This window comes from Crassostrea angulata, chromosome 2, assembly GCF_025612915.1.
Source record: "Crassostrea angulata isolate pt1a10 chromosome 2, ASM2561291v2, whole genome shotgun sequence".
NCBI classification, from domain to species: domain Eukaryota; kingdom Metazoa; phylum Mollusca; class Bivalvia; order Ostreida; family Ostreidae; genus Magallana; species Magallana angulata.
In genome coordinates, this window is record NC_069112.1 from 59111539 (window position 1) to 59131633 (window position 20095).

A 20095-nucleotide genomic window follows, 5' to 3' on the forward strand; every position below is an offset into this window, starting at 1 on the left:
ACAATTTGGTGTATTGGAACACTATTCCGAATCTTTCCGAATAAATTTCGAATATCAAAGAACTAAACACATTCTTGAAATATTCGTGTTATTTCCAAGTGACTTCCGAATTACTTCCAAGTCACATCGGAATGTTTCCCAAATTGACCTCCAAGTGATTTCCAAATCACTTCCAAATGAAAATTGCAAAATACAGTCTCACAGTATTCCTAAATATGGAAAGTAATTATTAAAAAGGCATAAGTACTTAAGGATGCCGATTTGGGTTTTTTTGCGTAAAAACTACAATTGCAGAAGTCTTTATTTTTTAACCATGTGTAATTGAAACCAACTCTAGTTTATTTGCGAAGGTTCATGAAAATCGACCGTCTGGTTCTTTTTAGGGACCATCTCAAAATAGAGGTACATTTACTATAGGAATATATAGGAAACTGTCATTTTCCGCACATCAAAGTAGTTCAAAAAATACTACAATAGCTTTTTTCTCAAATTGTTACATATAATTAGCAATATCATTTCCTACCTTATATGTAAAAAACACAAAATTCTACCGTCTAGTTTTTAGTGGGGGCCATCTCAAAATATCAAAATGCACCAAATTTTGCTATATATTTGGATCATCACGAATGTTGATTGGAATAATGGATTCGATCCAAAAATGAGGAAAATGTCCTCGAGGATAGCATCATTCTGTACATAAAATTTCAACAGCGTACAATTTTTACTTTTTCTTTTATGTTATTTCTTATAACGTACTCCTACAAAGCTTCATTTTATCATAACGTCATAAAAGCGCAAAGGCAATGCTCCCCTACTGCACAACGTAAAAATCGTGTTAAAAATAAAAATTTCCTTTAAAAATCTAAATATTTTTATCTGTATTTTGTTTATTGTGTTCAATTTTACCAATGATATCGAGAAAAAATCATAAGTATAAATCAACTGTATTATATTAGAATGCGCAAAAACATGCGCAATGCAAACTAAAGTCGGCCTCCTTAAAACATGTTTAATCTAATTTACATAAAAAAATAACAAATGGATCCTGAGTTTGTATAAAATCAATTAAAAATCGTATTTAAATGGCCAAGTACAATACGAGTACGCATGCTTTCGCGCGGATTTTTATTTGTATTGTGACCTTTTTTTGCTTTGTTGACGCCATGGCGTGATAGATTGAACTGCAAATATTCAGCAAAAATTGTTCATAACAGCTCGTTTGATGCGTAAAGTTGATATCATATTGTGGAATAAACATAAATGTCTCTAAGTATTAGCTATATTTTGGCTCGGGTCGAAAACGTGAAGAGGGTTCAGCAAGCCCTCTGTCACGTTTTCTCGAGTGAGCTAATCTGATCACATTTTGTATGGCGTCCGTCTGTCTGTCTGTCTGTCTGGAAACTTTTCACATTTTCAACATCCTCTTAAGTTATAAACCGGCATTGTTGTTGTCTTAGGTGTTCCTTCATGAAGAAAAACAATAGTCACAGTCATAAACAAAATAAATATTGAAAAATGTCTTTTCAATAAATAATAAAGAAAATTTTACATTGGCTGTTAAAATTTTAAAAATTTGGTTTAATATTACATTACATAGAATGATAAAGTAATAAAATTGAAATATGACTTACTTACACTCAATATTTTCCTGGCAGTTTTAGGTGGATTCCTTGTAAAAGTTCGCGTTGTTCTCAAAGTGGTGCTAGAAGGGACATGAGTTGTTCTTGACAAAGTCGTCTTGCGAGTTCTATTATTAAAAAGGTCACAGTCACAAACCAAACAAGAGGCCCATGGGGCCACATCGCTCACCTGAGCAACACTGGGCGTTTAAAAGATATTGTGCCATATAACCCCTCGTTAGAATAATAAAAAAAAAAATATTGTAAAACCTTCAAATTTTACACTTATTTATGCATACACGTAATCTCTGACATTGAACCTCTATGAACACTATTATTACCCTAAATAAGAAAAACCTCACGCAAGATATATAACTAAACATATGGAAGGGGCACACTGTTATCTTCCAATTCCCTATAATTTTGTTCTCCCCCACCCCTCCCCCCACGTTTTAAAGATATATATAAGAGCATATAGGTGCATTTTCTTCCTCAACAACTTACTAGTTATTGGTTTTTTTAAAATTCGTTATTGTATTTTATTGAGAAAAAAAAATCTGATAGATGTGAACAAGAAAATTGTACTTAAATTCGCTCAATTCTTCAAATTAAAAACATTAAAAAAATGTATCTTCTCAATTATAATTAAATGATTGTTGTTTACCTGGCGTAGCTCGTATGACTTCAATAACTTAACTCACATTTGATTGATGAATACACTGGAATGAAGAATGTTGTCACGTGACATGTTAAAGAGCTATACATGTATAAATCAATGTTACAGTATTGTCAGGCACATCACTCTAATTTACTTGGGCCCATCATTATTCTCATCTTTATTCAAAAATATAAAAAATTGCTAGAAACCAGGATAATTTTCCGCTGTAATATTTTCTTTGGAATAGCTTTAATTCCTTTATCCCCGTAACAGAAATGTGTCTGAACTATGGAAACTGTTTTACGGTGTCGTTTTTATTTACTCGTGTCTGAAACACTATCAAAAATGATTTAGATTATACATTATTCATTGTATAAAGAGGGGGCTCCATAAAGTAGATATATACAGCATATTACCAAGGTCTTCCGTTTCCAACGAAATACCTTATTGTTTTAGTACTGTTTCTTATTATTAAGGTCTTCCGCTCGGAAGCGGAAGACCTTACTATTATTGATCTTAGAAAATATTAGTGCGCAGTCGATAGTCTTCCTCTGCATTGGGAGATAAATCGACCACCAAGTACTCAAATGTGTTAAGCATACAGTCTTGATAAGCTTCAACGATAGCTTTGCTTTGACCAAGAAATATTGAAGAGCTAAGCAAGCCATTTGCGATACATCTCTATGGTTTTAAGCAATACCATAAAATGAGTGTTAAGTTTATTCCTTGACTATATTTCTAAACAGTAATATTTACAAACAGTAGTTTTGTACAAAAAAAAATAATACTTACAGGAAAAAAAAATCCAATTTAAGATTTAAAAAAACCCCAAAAATTCACAATTTCACATTTCTTAAAAATACACAATTTTGGGGGAATTTTTTTCATACATAACTCAGAAAAAACAATATTGCAGAAGAATTGGAAAAAAAATCAAAGAAAAAGAAATAATTAATAATTATACACAATATACGAGGAGGGGCCAATAAAAATATATGTACAAAAAATATACACAGGAAAAAATGGTCCTACAATTGCAGTCTGTGCACAGGTCTTCTAATTCTCATTGACCTTCTAAAAAGAGCAGGTGGTTAAGAAGGGGTCGTTGAATGGGTAGTTCCCTAATGTTTTAGTGTAGAGCTGCAGTAGTTATGGCCTCTCTCCATACGCGACACACTGGATCACCATCACCAAAATGCCTGTAACAATCACTCTAAATCACAAGGCCATTTTCTGACGTTCATACACTAAACAGTCACAGATGCTGTCTCAACTTATAATTTCAACATCATTTTGACGAGGTTCTTTGTAATACAAGAAAAGCAATCAATCCAAATACAAGAACAATACCGATGACCCCTTATTTAAAATAGATATCATAGAATTATCCATTATATTTATTTGGTATGAATAAATATGCGTTGTAATTATATAATTATATCTTAATGAACTACTTAATGCATACCTCCAGTAATAATACCATAAATGGCATCTCTCGTCTCCACTTCTGACTGTGACCTCGTGTTTCTCTCGACTTCTTTAGATACTGTACTGGACATCTGAAAGTAAGAAAGAAAAAAATATAACTATTTATTGTCGGTAAAAAAAGTGATGATAATAATAATAATACACGATTCTTACAAAGAAAACTTCATCCTCAAGCTTTTCTGTGACCCCCTCTGACCAATGATGTCATCGCATCTTAAGAGGGAGTGCATGACCTTGAATTTCTTCAAGTTTACTCCGGAGCTCAGTCTGTTGATCCTGAAAATTTCGACGTCTCTCCAGGTCTTGCTTGCTAAATCTCTGAAGTCCTTACATGTCAGTGTGGTGTCTTTTTTGATACACGCAGTCAAAGCTCCTAAAGGAAATGGAAGCAAAATCAACAAATACATCATTACAGTTAAGAAATCGAATTGGGAAGTAGTTAAACCAATGAAATTCTCTTTTATATCGGGTGGAAGAATGAACTAAAAAAGGAATGGTCAAGATAGGCATAGCTTCAATATTGGATGTGCCAGCTGATTATTAGCCCTCTACCGGTTTTCACCGGAGGGGACTATAGCTTTGTTTGGCACAAGTCATTCTATTTAATCGGCGACGTAGTGGAGAAGCAGAGAGAATGACTGTGTCAGCCTACAATGATGCGTTGAAGGGTAGTGGAGAAACAGATCCTATGATTTTGAGTACCCTCAACGAGTTTGAGAAAACGTTATGTAAATCCCATTTACGAGTAGAGATTAAGGGAAAGAGGGGGAGAAAAGTGCCAGTACTTTTTACAGAAGAAATGAAGAGGTTTATTGACATTCTTCTGGAAGCTAGAGAAGAAGCTGGTGTCACGCAACCATATCTGTTTTCAAGGCCAGGGATATCCAAACCATATAGAGGCACAGACTGTATTCGAAAGTTTTGTAACTTAGCTCAGCTTCAGAACCCTAGTGCAATTACTTCAACAAAACTCCGAAAACAACTTGCGACACTAGCTCAGGTCTAGAACTTTAGTGAAACTTCGCAAGATATTCTTGCCACATTTCAAGGACATGATATTAGGGTGCATAGGGAGTTCTACCGTTTACCCGAGAGTACACTACAAGTTGCCGAAGTCTCTAAAATATTACATGGAATCAATAATGGGACCATTGAAAAATTCAAAGGAAAAGACTTTGATGAAATTGATTTCGCTGACAAAGGTGTGTTTTATAAATCATGTTTTTATTTTCTGTCTATTTCCCAAGAATTTTTAAGGCTGTTTATTGATGTGTCTTTTCTTCAAGTTAGAAACTATTGATAGTGAATCAGAGATTTACACACGCATGGACCATTAAAAAAGCCTGTATGATGAGGATTGGACCGGAGAAAGTAAGTAAATCGAGAGCTTATTATTTTGTTTTAACATGTTTAGCTTTCTGTTAGTCAGGGCATGAGTATTTGTGGAAAAACACTTTAAAAACCCCATTCAGTCCGTTTTCTATATTTCTATTGTTTTCTTTAATCTTCAGAACTAAACTGTACATGTACATTTCAACCTCTGCCGATGCTCTACGATACGTGTCCATGTATGCAATCGAAGAACCCTGGTACATAAGCGAGGGGGTCAACACTATTAATACTTGATTATTATACTAATACTGGTCACATTCTTTATTGTACACAGGAAACATTTAATACTAAGTTAGAACAGCTGTCTGTGGTCCACATCAGACTAACTAATGAATAAATTGTGGTATTTTTAAATATGAAAACAGTCAATAATACCATGCCTTAAAATTTTGACAAGGTCATGCTCATGAATAATCTCTACAAAACATCTAAGTGCATGCAGTTATCCAAGGCAGACCATCACAATCTGATGAAAATTGGCTGATACATGTAAGTATTGATCAAATCAAGTTGCAGATCTGTATAAACCCTATTTGATTTGCATATGATTTTATTGTTTTAAAAACTTCACATGAAACCTAAAACCAAGCAGTTTTAGATGTACGACAAGCTTCATTACACACATTTGACAGCAGGCAACAATATAGAAGAGCACAGGGGTGTTCGGACCCTCCCTCGAAAATTAAAACACTTTTAAATTTTAGCTCAAAAGTTGTTTGATCCTTAAATAAAATGAATTATGATTAAGATTCTGTAGTTGATTAATGTTTTGTTTGAAGAAGTGTTCAAAGTCTACAGGTCTAGATTTTACAAAGCAGGTGGCAAATAGGAATTGATTTAATTTAAACAGTATATGTTTTTAAAGAAATGAACCACACATGAAGACTTTTCAATTCAATTAGATTTTCTTATAAATTCAGTCTTGATAGGGTGCGTAAAAATCAGCAAGAAATCCTAATTTTAAAAGTCATACAGTGAATGTGTAAAGTCTTTTATAGGCAAAACAGTTAATAAAAGCATACAAGTTGCAATGGTACTAGACTGTGCATGTCCTTTGACAAGATATATTACTCGTATATGTTTCAAATTACAATACTTATAACATAAAATGTGGAATGAATTTACCCAATTGAATTATATATAATGTAATTAACATAAGATTCTTTGTTTCGAAGTAGGGTTTAGTGCTAAATATAATGTAGTTTAAATAGAAAACGTGCATACGTGGAGAAAAGTGTGAAATGCAGTTCAATCTTATTTATCCAGAATTCTCTTAGTATATATTGATCTCCACAAATTGACAATATATGCATCTTGAGTATACCATGATGAATTGATTAGATTAGCCTGAGGCAAATGTTAGGGAGTTGATCTAGAGGATGGAGTTTATTCATGTATTAGAATAATTCGTCTTTCAGCTTGCTGAAATTATTAGATCTCTCTCTCTCTCTCTCTCTCTCTCTCTCTCTCTCTCTCTCTCTCTCTGTGTGTTCAGTAATAAATGGTTTATGTGGTAAATTTCCTTTGAATCTTCAGTCGATCACATGACTAGCTACAGTGGTAACAACGTTATTGTTGACAAGCCAATCGTGTTAAATCGTTCGTGTAACGTGGGTGATCGTTCGTGTAACGTGCGGGATCGTGCGTGTATCAGGAAAATTGGTTTGCGTTTTTTACCGTGCGTGTTCGTGCGTGATCGTGCGGTTTTTTCGTTTTGTAACTTTTTTTACGGAATGCCAGGATTTATTCTTAAAACAAAGACAAGTAGTTTTTGTAAAACAATGTGAATTGAAAACTTTTTATTATATAAGAACTTTGACAGTTGTTAACATTCATTCTCTCTTTTTTTTATTTCTATAGCTCATTCAATCCTTTGTTCGGTCGAGTTAGTTTTGCTTAAATTTACAATCAGCCTATATCAAGCATCAATTGTGTCTTGACAAATAATTTCAATCATATTAGCAAAAGCGACACGTTGAATAAAAGCGGCTAAGCTTACTTATTCCCCGTTTTAAACTAAACGATTATTCCCAACGTTTTTCTTTCAAATGAGAATACGATACGCATTATTTAGTAGATTGTTTACATATTTGTTTGAAATATAGTTTATTTAGACGCTTTAAAATTTAGAATAAAAAGAAATAAATCAATTATTTACTGTACATTATGAAAATGTTTGATGTGAAAATTCGAAATTCTATGGAACAAGGTAACAAATTTACCTGTATCACGCATAATTAAATCGTACGTAAGAGAATTAAATTACATAAAAAGTCAACTCGTATGTAAATAATTTCGTGTAGTTTATGCATTATCTTCATTTCAATTACACGTTATTTTCTTTAACTTATGATTGAAGTTAATATTTGTTATGGAGACAAAATATTAATTTGTGTGTGAATCCTTAATATTTGTGTATGGATGTGTAAAAGTGTTAACTCGTAAAATACAAAACAGTGCATGACTAAAGTACATGCTGATTTTCAATAACACACAAACATAAAGCAATACAAATTAAAGTAATACGTTTCTTTAATTCTAATCTTAAAAATTAATTTTGATTTTGCGTGTTTAATGGTGTAGAATCGTTCGGTTGCGTGTTTTATCGTTTTTGTTCGTGTATCGTGAAGATTCTGTAAGTTAGTGATCGTCCGTGTATCGTGCGTGATCGTTTGTGTATCGTGCGTGATCGTTCGTGTATCAGAATCGTGCGTGTCGTTTGTCAACAATAACGTTGCTACCACTGTAGATGTATTGACTTTCGGGTAAATAAGGAAGAAATACACACTGTAGTGAGTTTCTGGTGTGTATTCACAATGAGTCATGTGACTGCAGATTTATTTCATGAAGTATTCCCTGCTTTTCTCTCTCATTCTATAATATATGTATCATCAGTAGTTTACTACATCGTGTTTGTTGTTGTTGTTATTGTGCTTTCTTTTTTTTGCCTCAGGACGTACAATTTACATTTAAATTGTGTCAATAGATGCATATATTCATTCGTTTCTCTAGATATTTATTCATAGTATTTTTCTTTAATTTCAGAATCTCAGAGTGTACACGTTACATCAATTTACGATGAGAACAATTAAGAGCCGTTTCGACTCATCTGGCCGGAGCATCAAGTATTATATGCCAGCGATTGTTCAGGGGCAGGGGGCTGTGCGAAATGTTTCCAGCTTCAAAAAATCTACCATTGAAAGTTTAATTCCTGGAAAGAAATACAAAATTCTGAATGCCACTAGCCACCCCACATTTGGCATTGAGCTAAAGGCGGACTCGGTCGTAAGTATTTTCATTTTACGGAATTGCATCCCTTTTTCTTCAAAAATATTTTAACAGTTATAATACAACAACAAAATAATGGCAAACACACACAAACGCTCAAATACACACACACACACACACACACACACGACGAGAGGATGTATATCAACGAAAATAATAGGAATATTGAATAGTGATCTAAATATATTTTATAGATAATGGACACCTCATTCGAACTGACCGAGGAGGGAAAAAATCAGAAATGATTTTTTTAATCCTAAAACCTACAACATGGCTGACGCATCGTCATTGGCTAACAGCACACGACTGTCGCTTGGCCCGGTCCAAGTAAAAAGCGTAAGTGTAAATATCATTTGTGTCGATGTCTGTTTGAGTATGTACAAGTGAGTACTATTCTAATAATTGATTTTAAATTTAGATTGGTGAGACGGGAGTTGTGCCCACCGGATTGCAAAGAAGGGAGGTGCAGCTGTCCATGGACGGTCGGTCTGCTCTCCTTACCCTCTGGGGTAAGGAGACAGACCTGGAAGTCGTTGCTGGGGACATGTATATTGTCCGAAATATAGTCCCCAGTAACGACTTCAATAAGCAGAGGTGCAACTCGTCCACCCCTCTGACAAAGTTCGAGGTAAAATGCATACACTGTCTCGTCACAATAGTTTTTGCTATTAAAAAAGTCATTGTAATATCTATACATAGAGACAAAAGTATTGCTTCAAAATTAAATGAATTCTATTTAGTTTAAGTAAAATATTGAAATATTTTAAACGAATTTCTTCATATTAAGATGCTATTTTGATGCCTCATCAGACTCTAATATTGATTGATATTGATTAACAATTGCAGTCATATGAATGCACAGAACTCCAGGAAACATTTGAGGGGGTGGTCGAGTCTGTGTCCTTTGCCAGGTACTACTTTCTTTTTCTCTTAGAAAGGTTTTGCCTTTCGTTTTATTTATTTTTTTTTATATGCATATTCCGTTCTAAAACTATTGCTGATGTTTATTACATTGATTATGTTTATTGTTTTAATTTCTTTCTAACATAATTTTCCTTGCCATGCCACCTTAAGTAAGTAAGGTATTAAAATGATTTTAAAAGAGAGCTTTTAAAAATATCACATTTAAATGATTTAATTTCATTTAACAAGGCAAAAAAAAACCAATAAACATAAACCAATTGTCTACATCCATGTTCTATCAAACTGATATTTATGGATTTATAATTGCAGCAATCTCATTGAGATTAACGATATGATGCTGACAATCTCGAAGGACAACCTTGCTAAGATTTTTCCAGGCAGACAATTCAGTGCGGTACAGGTTACCGGACTGAAAAGAAATGGAGAAATTTGTGAAATGTAAGTCAAATTTATTATCTTTAATCATTTTATAAAGCTATGTGATATTTCGCCTGCTTTATCAATTTGTAAATGAATTTCTAATAATCTTATTTTTTCTTTTCAGAGATGTGAAGAAGGCCAAGATGTGAGAAACTGTGAGAGTCATTAAAGTACCTTGATCCAAAGGAGTGGGGGGGGGGGGGGGGGGTTCGGCACTTTAAGTTCAGTTACTTTAAAAACAAAACATGCAAAATTATTTTGGACAATATTTTTTATTCAGATATTTGGGTTTTTTTCATACTGTTTCCCCTATTTTGTTAATGTTTATCCTTGCATTTTACGTTTCAGTTAAATAAGTTCATAATAAATTTGCATACTAGAATCAGGGTACTTTAAAATGTATGTATGAAATGAATGAGTGAGAAGATACTATTTATGTATTTCAAAATAAAAAGAAAAATGAAAGAACCTGAATTATATTTTATTTTGATGAATTTGAGAATGCATCGTTTTCGCCATGAAACATTTTCATTGTTTTGCAAGAATGAAGGAATTAATTGTACACTATTCGGGGAAAACTTGCTTACAATTGGCGTTTAATATTTGTTAAACCAACATGGTAACATAATACCTTTTTTACGATCATGGATATAGTAAAGGTTGAATTTTTTTTGAAAGTCTACAGTTTTAATTGAAATTGTTGTATGACTTTTACAAAGATATATGTACTGTTCAACCAAACATCTGAATTCTCAACTTGCAAGAGATATGGAACTATACATTCTGTTAGACTGGCCGATAAAAGGTGCGCCATTAACTGCCTATCTGTAGCTCTTCGGTAAAATCCGCGTTGACATGCCTTGTGGCTATAATTCCTCCTACGCTAAACGCTTGCAATTTACGGCACATAAAAACTGAGATAGTTCTGGCCCAATACTATTGCATTTGTTTATGCCGTAAATTGCAAATGACAAAATACATAGCGAAATGTACCTAACTGCGCTCGTGTAGTTTAAAAAAATATATATATTTCATTCTGGATAAAAAAGTGAATATTAGGAAGAAATGTATATATCAAAAGTTATGGTGGTCGACTTAAATTGCGGATGTTTTTAGACATTTTTATGAAACTAGATGATATCCCGCGCAAGTGGGGGAATTAACACGTTACACATTAATATGTTACAATTTTTGTACATGCTTTGTCCGAAATTTAAATTTTTTAATTGAAATAAGAACACAACTGCATGGCTGAGTATTAAGAGAAGTCTCGCAGCTAACTGGAAACAAGAAAAACAAACATTTTTATTTTATTTCAAACACGTAAGTTGGTATTTAGTGCGTCGTATCTCTTAATTTTGTTCTTTGAGTCAAATTTTACTATTTTTTTTACCATTCTCCCAAAACAGAATTTCAGTAAAAAATAAACCTGTTGTGAATAAAAAAAAAACTGGGGAGGAGGTCACCCCCTCCCCCAATTCAACTTCCCCGTTTTATGCATACATCATTCATACTGCAGTATAGACTGTTCATGATTTACAAATTAATGTATAATATTTACTACTCTACCAACCTGTCGTGTTTTAAGATATATGAAATTAAAAAAAACGCTAGCGTATGCATCTTTATTGCGTTATTTTAAACCAAAGTTGTCATATCAAAAGTATCTGTCCGATGGCTAACTCGCCCTACACCTTCCGCCTTGACGTTAATTTGTCTACCCGCGTTCCAAGGCACCCCGTTCTTGAAAGTTCTTTCCATCAAAATTAAAATCGCATCAAATTGTTCCACTTTGTATAGTAGCTTTTTTGTATTAACCAAAGATGTCCTATCTAAGGTATCTGCCGGTAATGCTTGATGAATTGTTAATACTGAGTATTTGCCATGACGTTCATTAGTCAAACCGCGTTCTTGGTTACTCCGTTCTGGAAAGTTCTATTCCATTCTCTCGCCAGAGGTCGTGCTTCGCAAGCGTTCTATCCATCAAAACTAAAATCGCGCATTCAAGAAAAGAATTGCCTTGTTTTATTTATCCAATATTTGTCGAATCTTAACTTCTATGTATACTGCAAGTAAGTTCCCAGTAAAGATATTCACTCTTTGCGTAATCATACAATATCATTTAATTGTAAGCACGTATTTCAATTCAGATTTCCACTGACTTGGATCCACCAAAGCGTGTCCACCACCTAACTCTCATTTTTGCTATTTCGGGCTGGTTTATCGAAATTGAAAGTAGGTTTTTAATTAAGTTTACAATAACTACTTATCAGGTAAACTTCAATTATAGCTTACGGACATCATATTTCTTGTGTTGAAATACCAAATGTGTAAGCAGTTACTCTGGTACAGGCATGCTTTAGCTTATTGGCAAAATGTCTTAATTTATAAGTATAGAAGATACTTCGTGTTTTCACCCTATTAAACACAATAAACAACATGCAGATTTCATTTCATTTTTTACCTAATATTTAAATCATTTTGAGCAACATGTAAAACAAAAAATTCATTCAATTGCTTGAAACACATTTCAGTTAATTAATATATCAAACTTTGATTTAGGCACGTGGAAAGACCTCTAATTGTTCGAGAACAATTAGTCTACTAGTTTAGTTTTTGTATTTGTGCTTGCATGTTAATTTTAATTAAAGATAAACTTAAGAAACTAATTTCAAGATTTACACAAAGAAATCGAGACAGCACATTATAAATAGAAAAGGTAGATTACCTACAAAAAGTCTGAAATAGAGTGGAAAACAATACATGCATACATATCTACATTTGATGATGATAATGATCACGACTATGTAATGTTTGACAGAGTTTAAAAGTTTTGCAGAAGTATTTATTTTATATTTTGATAGGAATGCTTGCATGGTGTGTTCTCAGTACCCTAATCATCATATTGCTGACTATAAGAAGGTGGCTACGACGCAAGTTAGGAAACGACTCCCGCTGCGACATATGTATACCTGCAACACATGAGGATACTGAGGATACATTCGATGTACCCCAGACATCTGCTACACCACAACCAACACCACAGGATACTGAGGATAACCCTGTTGTACCCCAGACATCTGCTACACCACAACCAACACCACAGGATACTGAGGATAACCCTGATGTACCCCAGACATCTGCTACACCACAACCAACACCACAGGATACTGAAGATAACCCTGATGTACCCCAGACATCTGCTACACCACAACCAACACCACAGGATACTGAGGATAACCCTGTTGTACCCCAGACATCTGCTACACCACAGCCAACATTAACCCCCCAGCCAGCCGATGTGGTAGTCCTTTTTTTTTGTACATGTGAAGTACACAATATCTTAGCAGATTTTTTTTTACACAATGAATATTAAACTTTATGGTTTTTTATGTACATGTGAAGTTCACAGTATCTGTAATTTTGCAGATTTATATTTTACTGCTGCAAAACATGTATGTTTGATACACAATGTTTAACCCACTTTATGGTTTTTTTGTACATGTGAAGTACACAGAATCTGTGTAGAAAGAGTGTGTCGCGTATGAAGAGAGGCCAATACCAGCTGCAGCTCTACACCAATACATTAGGGAACTACCCATACAACGCTCCCCCACGACAACGCCCCCCTCAACCACCTCAGCTGCTCCTCATAGAAGGTCAATGAGAATTAGAAGACCTGTGAACAGACTGAAGTTGTGCATGTAGGACCATTTTTTCCTGTGTAATTTATTTTTGTACATATATTTTTCCTGACCCCTTCCTCGTATATTATGCATATTTTTTTTTTACAAATTTGCTCACCTAATTCTTAAAAAGTTTGGAATTTCAATTAAAAATTTAAGTTTATAGAAATATCTTAGGAGTTAAATTTTTTTTAGATTTTTTTTCTCTATTTTTATGAAAATAAATATTAAAATTATTATTGTGTTTAATTCTACATATTGTATACTGCTGATAACCACTCTGTCTCTTATTATCAATTTCATCTAAAATTCACAAGGATCCAAATGACACGGGCCGAAAAGATCAGGGGTAGATAAAAGAAAGCACCCATTCACGTTGTTTACAAAGTGAAAGTAGTTCACTAGTTGGTTTAAAATAACTTTTGGTTGTAGATGTACTTATCGCTCGATTAGGAAGTTTTGTTTCTACAAGATCAAACATTTGTGCATTGTCAATTTTCGATATGGATACAAAATAATCTATTTTGCAGGCTAGAACATTTCATAACCAAATTGAGTATATAAGCCCAGCTATCGCATGTGTCTCGGTGCTAGTGTATTCATCCGCTGAAACCGAGACATATTGTTTTCAATAAAATGTGAACATTTTTAAAGACGGCAACCATTTCGAATCTGCAAACTTGTTTTGTTGACGTACAGTTCTGCTCGAAATTGAAGTATGTCATCTATTTTTCTTCAAACACATACGAAAACTTTGCACTCATTTGAGTTGTTTGGCTCCTAAAAATGTAACTTCCGGACGTACGATCCCTAGATGGCTTTCGAGCTTCGCTCGACGCCATAAAAAATACTATAGAAGCATATATTTCCCTTGGGTTGAAATTGTGTTGTTATTATACCAAATATAATTTCATTGGCATTCAATTTTGTCACATATCGTATTTGCCTTATATGTATTGTGTATCAACTCTGTGTCTATTGATAGTTGGGTTAAAAATTTGTCATAAATTTAATTTCGTTGATTTAAACTGTCAACAAAAATAACAAAATTAAATCCTCAACAAATATTTCTGCTTCTACAGTAATTTAAGTTCAAGATAATGAGGTTTGACTGAGTTGTTGATAATTAAAATGTGCCACAAGTAACAGTCTGCTTATACATGTATTATACTAAATTTATTTAGATTGGCATATTCAGTGCACCTCCTACAACACTTGGTCGACAATTCTGAACAGGATGAAAGAGCTGGAATTATTATGTATGACATAGCATGTAGCCTTCAGAGACACTTGCAGGTATAGTTAATAAAAATAAGTAGTATGAAAACTCATGAGTTATTTTTTACCTGTCTTATTTCATTTTTCTTTATATTGTTTTTTTTTTTTGTTTCTAGAAAGAAAACAAAGACCTACAGGCAAATTTTAAGTTTGTTGTGCCAGTGTTTCACAGTTATGCACATAATATGGCATGCCAGGTATGCTCTATTAAAATCTATTGGATCAAAGTACACTGTTGGCTTAATCTAATAAGTCAGCACACTGTATTAAGAATACTGGAATCCTTTACCAGCAATTTTGAAATTAAATTTAAAAATAAGAATTATATGTGTATGTTTTTTTTTATATACATTGCATAGTATTGTAAGTGAAAGAATATGATTGAAGTTTAGTATTTGGAAAGATATTTTTTATTGGAAATCACTAGCTTTAGTAGTCATATGCAATTATTGGAGTGAATGGGGTATTTGAAATTGAGAAGTACATTATATTGATATTATTCAATAAGAACTGTAATTGTAACCCCTCCTCTTTTTAAGTAGCATTTTTTAGCTGCAAACTTTTGTAAACTCTTATTTGTTTGTTATAATGAAGACCAACCTACAGTGGAAACTAGTCAGAAAAAAATATACAGTCAAACCTCGTTATATTGAAATCAAGGTACTGAGAAAAAACTCAGAGATATCCAAGGATTCAAGATATTTAGGTTAAAATACTTAAAGAAGAAGGAATTTAAACTTCTTAATCATTTTGACAATGGTATTTCAGATATCAGTGTTCGAGATTGCAAAGTTCAGAAGTATTTGCGTATTAATTCTCAAAATGTGTCGATGATCCGTTACTTCTGATAGTGTATATATTAAGAAAAGATTAACCCTACTGAATTCTGCATAATTTCTGCTTTAGAGATTTGTCTCCAAATTAAATGTAAAGGCGTTGGTTTCCAGATTTGACTTTGTTTTAAAAAGCAGAAAGTAAATCTTAACAAACTTTTTTTTAGCTTGAATTTGGTCAAAGGTTTGTGGAGGGAACTGGACTTAATGATGGAGAAGGTGTCGCGAGATTGTGGTCCTACCTCAGAAAATTCAGTTCTATCACAAAAGAAATGACTGTGTCAAACAGACACTTTTTGTTAGTGGATGCATTAGAACATTATTCAAACAGAATAAAGGAAAAATTAGGTATATTTGTTTTTACATGATATTATTTTGAACATTTTCATATTCGGGGGTGGATTATTATGTACTGGTAAAGAAGCGCTGCATTATTTATTTATTAATTTAAATGTTTTCATAATTTGACACACTGATTATGCTGCTAGTTGATTGATAATTTGAACTTTAAATTATATTTAGGGGAACGATTAAAGGCCATGCTTGAGAAAGCCAAAAAATTGCAACAAGAAACCAGAGACGTGTTCACTGCTGTAGAAGCAAAGCATGATGGTATGTTGTAGATAAAAAGAAATATTGAGGAAAATACATGGGGAGACTATCAATGATCTTACTTAACCATATACATTTACCAAAAATGGTTATCTTTTGAAGGCAGTGCAGCAGAATGGATTTCACTCTGGAAAGAGTTATCAAGAAGTGGAAGACAAGTTTCTGGTAAGATTTACTGGTAAATACTGTTGAGTATTAAGCTTGTAAAGATATACATGCATTTGTCAATGGTGTGTGTATATCAGGCTTGGGGTAATGCTAAATGTAATGGTAATGCATTGCAATGCATTACATGTTTTCAAAGTAATGCTAGTAATGTGTAATGCCTCAAAATTAGCATTACAAGTAATGCTAATGTAATGCATTACTTTCCAAAATCTAGTGTAATGCTGGCATTACATGGCAATGCTTTGCATTACTATGCATATTTATGCATTTTCACTTTAAAAAAATGTGATGAATAACTGAATAGTTGAAATTGAATTTGATTAAAATTATTTTTAAAGAAGAAAGAAATAATTCTAATTAAGAAAAAAATGTTTTAATTGTACTTGTTTTTATTAAAAAAGGTTTTTTAAAATTCATTTTTGAATGTTTATATTACTAAAGATAACAACACAATTTTATAACATTTTTAAGAGTGTTGTTATTAAAATTTTTTAACCATTTAAACAATTTACTCCAATTAGTTTGCACTTTAATAAGAAATGTGTCAACAACACACTAAGCCCCCAGGATAATCTAAGTATCAAAACAATCTATTGTTATAAGAAGTGCTAAACACCCCAATCCCCTTCCCTTCGCTATGTCACAATAGAATAGGAGACGGACATGCGCCTTCAAAAGCAAAATGAATGCACTGTCCATCCATGATGAAAATCAATATCACTTCCAATATTATAACCCATTTGAAAATAATCTTACTTATTTTCTCTCTCTTTCTCTCTGTCCCTCTCTTTTGTATATTAATTACACTGTACATTAGTTTGGACTGATAGAAAATACAAGATTTATGTATTTAATCTATTATTGCACTTAATATATCCGAAGATAAAGATCGTCAAACAGTATTTTCCAGTCCAAGCTTAGTAAAGCCGGGAAGATGGATGCATTTAAAAGATGAACCCTTTGAAACTTCGATCATAAAGTGCAACAGCAATCTTTTTGTCTTAAAGTGTCCTCCGTTAAAAGAAATACGATTAAAATATATTAAGAAATATAACTCGGAAAAATCATCTGTTTATAAATTAATAATATTAAGTGCCCAAAATTATAAAGATTTGTGTAATCTGGGGATATATCTGTATTTAGCTTTTAAAAACCGCAACATTTTTTCATAAATTGTTTTTTGTTACGCATGTTATCCTGTGTCTCTATTTCATATCTGATATTGTATCATGCCAAATGTCTCAAATACAGAATAACTCTTGTTTATTCATTGAATTTGAACCTGATACTGAGCATGAAGCTGTAGATATGTTAAAGAGTGTTGTAATAAAGCTAATAAGTTTTTGCAAATGTTTCAAATATTGAAATATTTGCAAAAACTCTTTATTAGCTTTACTTTAAAAAAAGTAATGGTAATGGTAATGCATTACTTTACTCATATAATGGTAATGTAATGCATTACTTCAAGAAAATCAAGTAATGGTAATTTAATGTCCAAATTCATGAAGTAATGGTAATGTAATGCATTACTTTACAATGTAATTCGCCCCAAGCCTGGTGTATATACATGTATAAGCAAACATGTATTTTTTACACGTTGCTTGTGAATAACCAGTTAATACTGAATTCATTATCCATTTCTCACAGTCAGTTTAACACCAGATGAAAGATACTGTTGGCTCTCCAAACAGATTGTTACACAGAGGTTAGTAGAATTCCTTGAAAGACCAATGGAGGGTTATTTCTAGAATCTTCATTATTGATTTTTGTTTGTTTATTAAGTAACAGACAAGTTTAATTGTTTTGTAGTAGTAGATCAAACAATTCAGAATGGTGAAGTAAAGACTGAAATTTTGTTTTATGTGTGGTATTAATTTATAGCCATTACCTATATACATGTGGTACTTGTACATGTATATAGGTAATGGCTGAACTTATATTATTAAAGAACTTATGACAAAGTCGTAAATATTTTCAGTCTCTTAAAATGATTTTTAAAGAACAAAATTGACATTGTTTTTCTTTGCCACATCCAGTTTGAGATAATGAAGTTTGACTTATTTGAAGTATTAAAACAAAAACATTTTTCTATGCATCTGTTTTTATTTCATATGATTTTTGATATGTAAACTTTAATATTATGTTGTGCAGGATAATGTTAGCCGATTCCAATGTTGAGGATGAGAAGGTACTTTTTAAAGACCATATTCAAAAGTAAGTAATATTTGTGTGTGTATGATGGATGTCAACCAAAAAAAAAAAAAAAATTAGCTCAACCACTAACATCTTGAATACAAGGGATATGTCACAATATTATGACAGTCCCTCTTTTTCTTTGTAGTTTGTAATTTTTATTGTCTCAAATCCGCAGATATTTTTAAGTTTAACAAATTTTAGATAATGAGGTTTGCATAGTTTGCCTAGTAATGAAGACAAGTTTGAAGACAAAAACTTATAATATATTTTTTTCAACTTTCAATGTTATTTTGCAATATTTATTGTTAAACCTAGATATCCATTTAGAATAAAGAATCTGCATCTTTTTGAAAATGATTACTAACGGACAACTATCAAAATAATAAAAAAAATTATTGAAAGGATTTGTCTTTGATTGTAATAGTTTTTGATTCTGTTATGGTTTTTTGACTTTTTAAATTTCGTTTGCAGAACAGAAAATGAAATGAAGAAAGTAGGCAAGCAGATAAATGTACAAAGTTTGGATGACCAGAAAGAAGAGCTAGCCGAATCAGCGAAAAACAAACTAAGGCAAGGACATCTCAAAAAACTACAAATGTTTGCTAATGAAAGGCAATACATTCTGTCTTTACTGAAGAAATACTTTGATAAGAAAATTTTGTTTATCTTTCTTATATTTATAACTGAATACTCTTGATTTAATGTTTCTCAAAATTTTGCTCATCAATTTCCATAAACAAGAAATTGTCAATTTTTCAACTCATCAATTCGTCAAAATAACAGAGATTACAGTTATTTTTAATGATAATTACAACTAAATCCTCAAGAACTCAACTAAGGTTGCACAGTAAAAACCTTTGGTCTATTTGTAGCCATGTTTGTTTAAATTTCTAGTACATTGTATAACTTTTGATAGTTTTTTTTAGCCCTACATATGTACTACTGCATACTGGGTGACTGCACTAATATGTGCAGGTAATCTATCATGCATGTTATCATCTAATGCTTTTATGTAATTTGGGCAGATGGACAAGAGATGGCAAAAAGAATTTCCAAACATCTGTCCAACAGTGAAAAGATAAAGAAAAGCCTTAAAGAATTTAATAGCAAGTTCAGTGAAAGGTTTTCTTTTGCTGAAGTCAGCTCACCATCTGCTACATTCTTCAAGGATTTGAATGTTTCGCCTTTCCTCGATGAAGACAAAATAAAGGCTTGCCAGGCCTACTCCCTCTACCAGCATGCAATGGAGCAGGAACAAATGACAATGCTAGAGGTCATAGCTTTGTTGCATCATATTGATGATAAAAATCAACATTTATTAAATCTTATAGTGGAAGCCACACAAGATGACAGATATCAAATTGGTCGTAAGCATATGCTTATGATGTTTAAGTTGAAAGCTGAAGAGCAGTGGATAAGATATCGTTTGTGTTTATCTGAATTTTCCGATAAAAGTGCAGAGAGTCAAATTCACTCTTTTATCGATATGCCTCTGCAGACAGATTTTATTGAATTAGATTGTATATTTGAAGA

At 32.6% G+C, this 20095-nt stretch overlaps 2 protein-coding genes and 2 pseudogenes across 2 annotated transcripts; 3 read left to right on the forward strand and 1 right to left on the reverse strand.

The window, feature by feature from the left end:
* Window positions 1–3263: 3263 nt before the first annotated feature.
* Window positions 3264–4947, reverse strand: LOC128173328 (uncharacterized; annotated as a pseudogene).
* A 3620-nt stretch (window positions 4948–8567) lies between these two features.
* On the forward strand, window positions 8568–9987 carry LOC128173322 (uncharacterized; annotated as a pseudogene).
* A 2668-nt stretch (window positions 9988–12655) lies between these two features.
* On the forward strand, window positions 12656–13456 carry LOC128174583 (uncharacterized). Its single transcript, XM_052840099.1, has 2 exons — window positions 12656–13093; window positions 13307–13456. The coding sequence occupies exons 1-2, from the start codon at window positions 12656–12658 to the stop codon at window positions 13454–13456; spliced, it is 588 nt and encodes a 195-aa protein (XP_052696059.1).
* Window positions 13457–14650: 1194 nt separating this feature from the next.
* Window positions 14651–19045, forward strand: LOC128173326 (uncharacterized). Its single transcript, XM_052839027.1, has 8 exons — window positions 14651–14771; window positions 14870–14950; window positions 15754–15934; window positions 16109–16198; window positions 16301–16363; window positions 18014–18071; window positions 18518–18580; window positions 19039–19045. Exons 1-8 carry the CDS (start codon window positions 14733–14735, stop codon window positions 19043–19045), a joined length of 582 nt encoding a protein of 193 aa, XP_052694987.1. The 5' UTR covers window positions 14651–14732.
* Window positions 19046–20095: the final 1050 nt, after the last annotated feature.

What these genes read in the sequence shown, in the direction of transcription:
- LOC128174583 (XM_052840099.1), top strand. Translation starts at nt 12,656, where the DNA reads ATGCTTGCATGGTGTGTTCTCAGTACCCTAATCATCATATTGCTGACT. An exon ending in CCCCCCAGCCAGCCGATGTG is followed by an intron (nt 13,094 to 13,306) that starts GTAGTCCTTTTT and finishes TGAAGTACACAG; the next exon opens with AATCTGTGTAGAAAGAGTGT.
- LOC128173326 (XM_052839027.1), top strand. Translation starts at nt 14,733, where the DNA reads ATGTATGACATAGCATGTAGCCTTCAGAGACACTTGCAG. An exon ending in AAGTGGAAGACAAGTTTCTG is followed by an intron (nt 16,364 to 18,013) that starts GTAAGATTTACT and finishes CATTTCTCACAG; the next exon opens with TCAGTTTAACACCAGATGAA. An exon ending in AAACAGATTGTTACACAGAG is followed by an intron (nt 18,072 to 18,517) that starts GTTAGTAGAATT and finishes TATGTTGTGCAG; the next exon opens with GATAATGTTAGCCGATTCCA.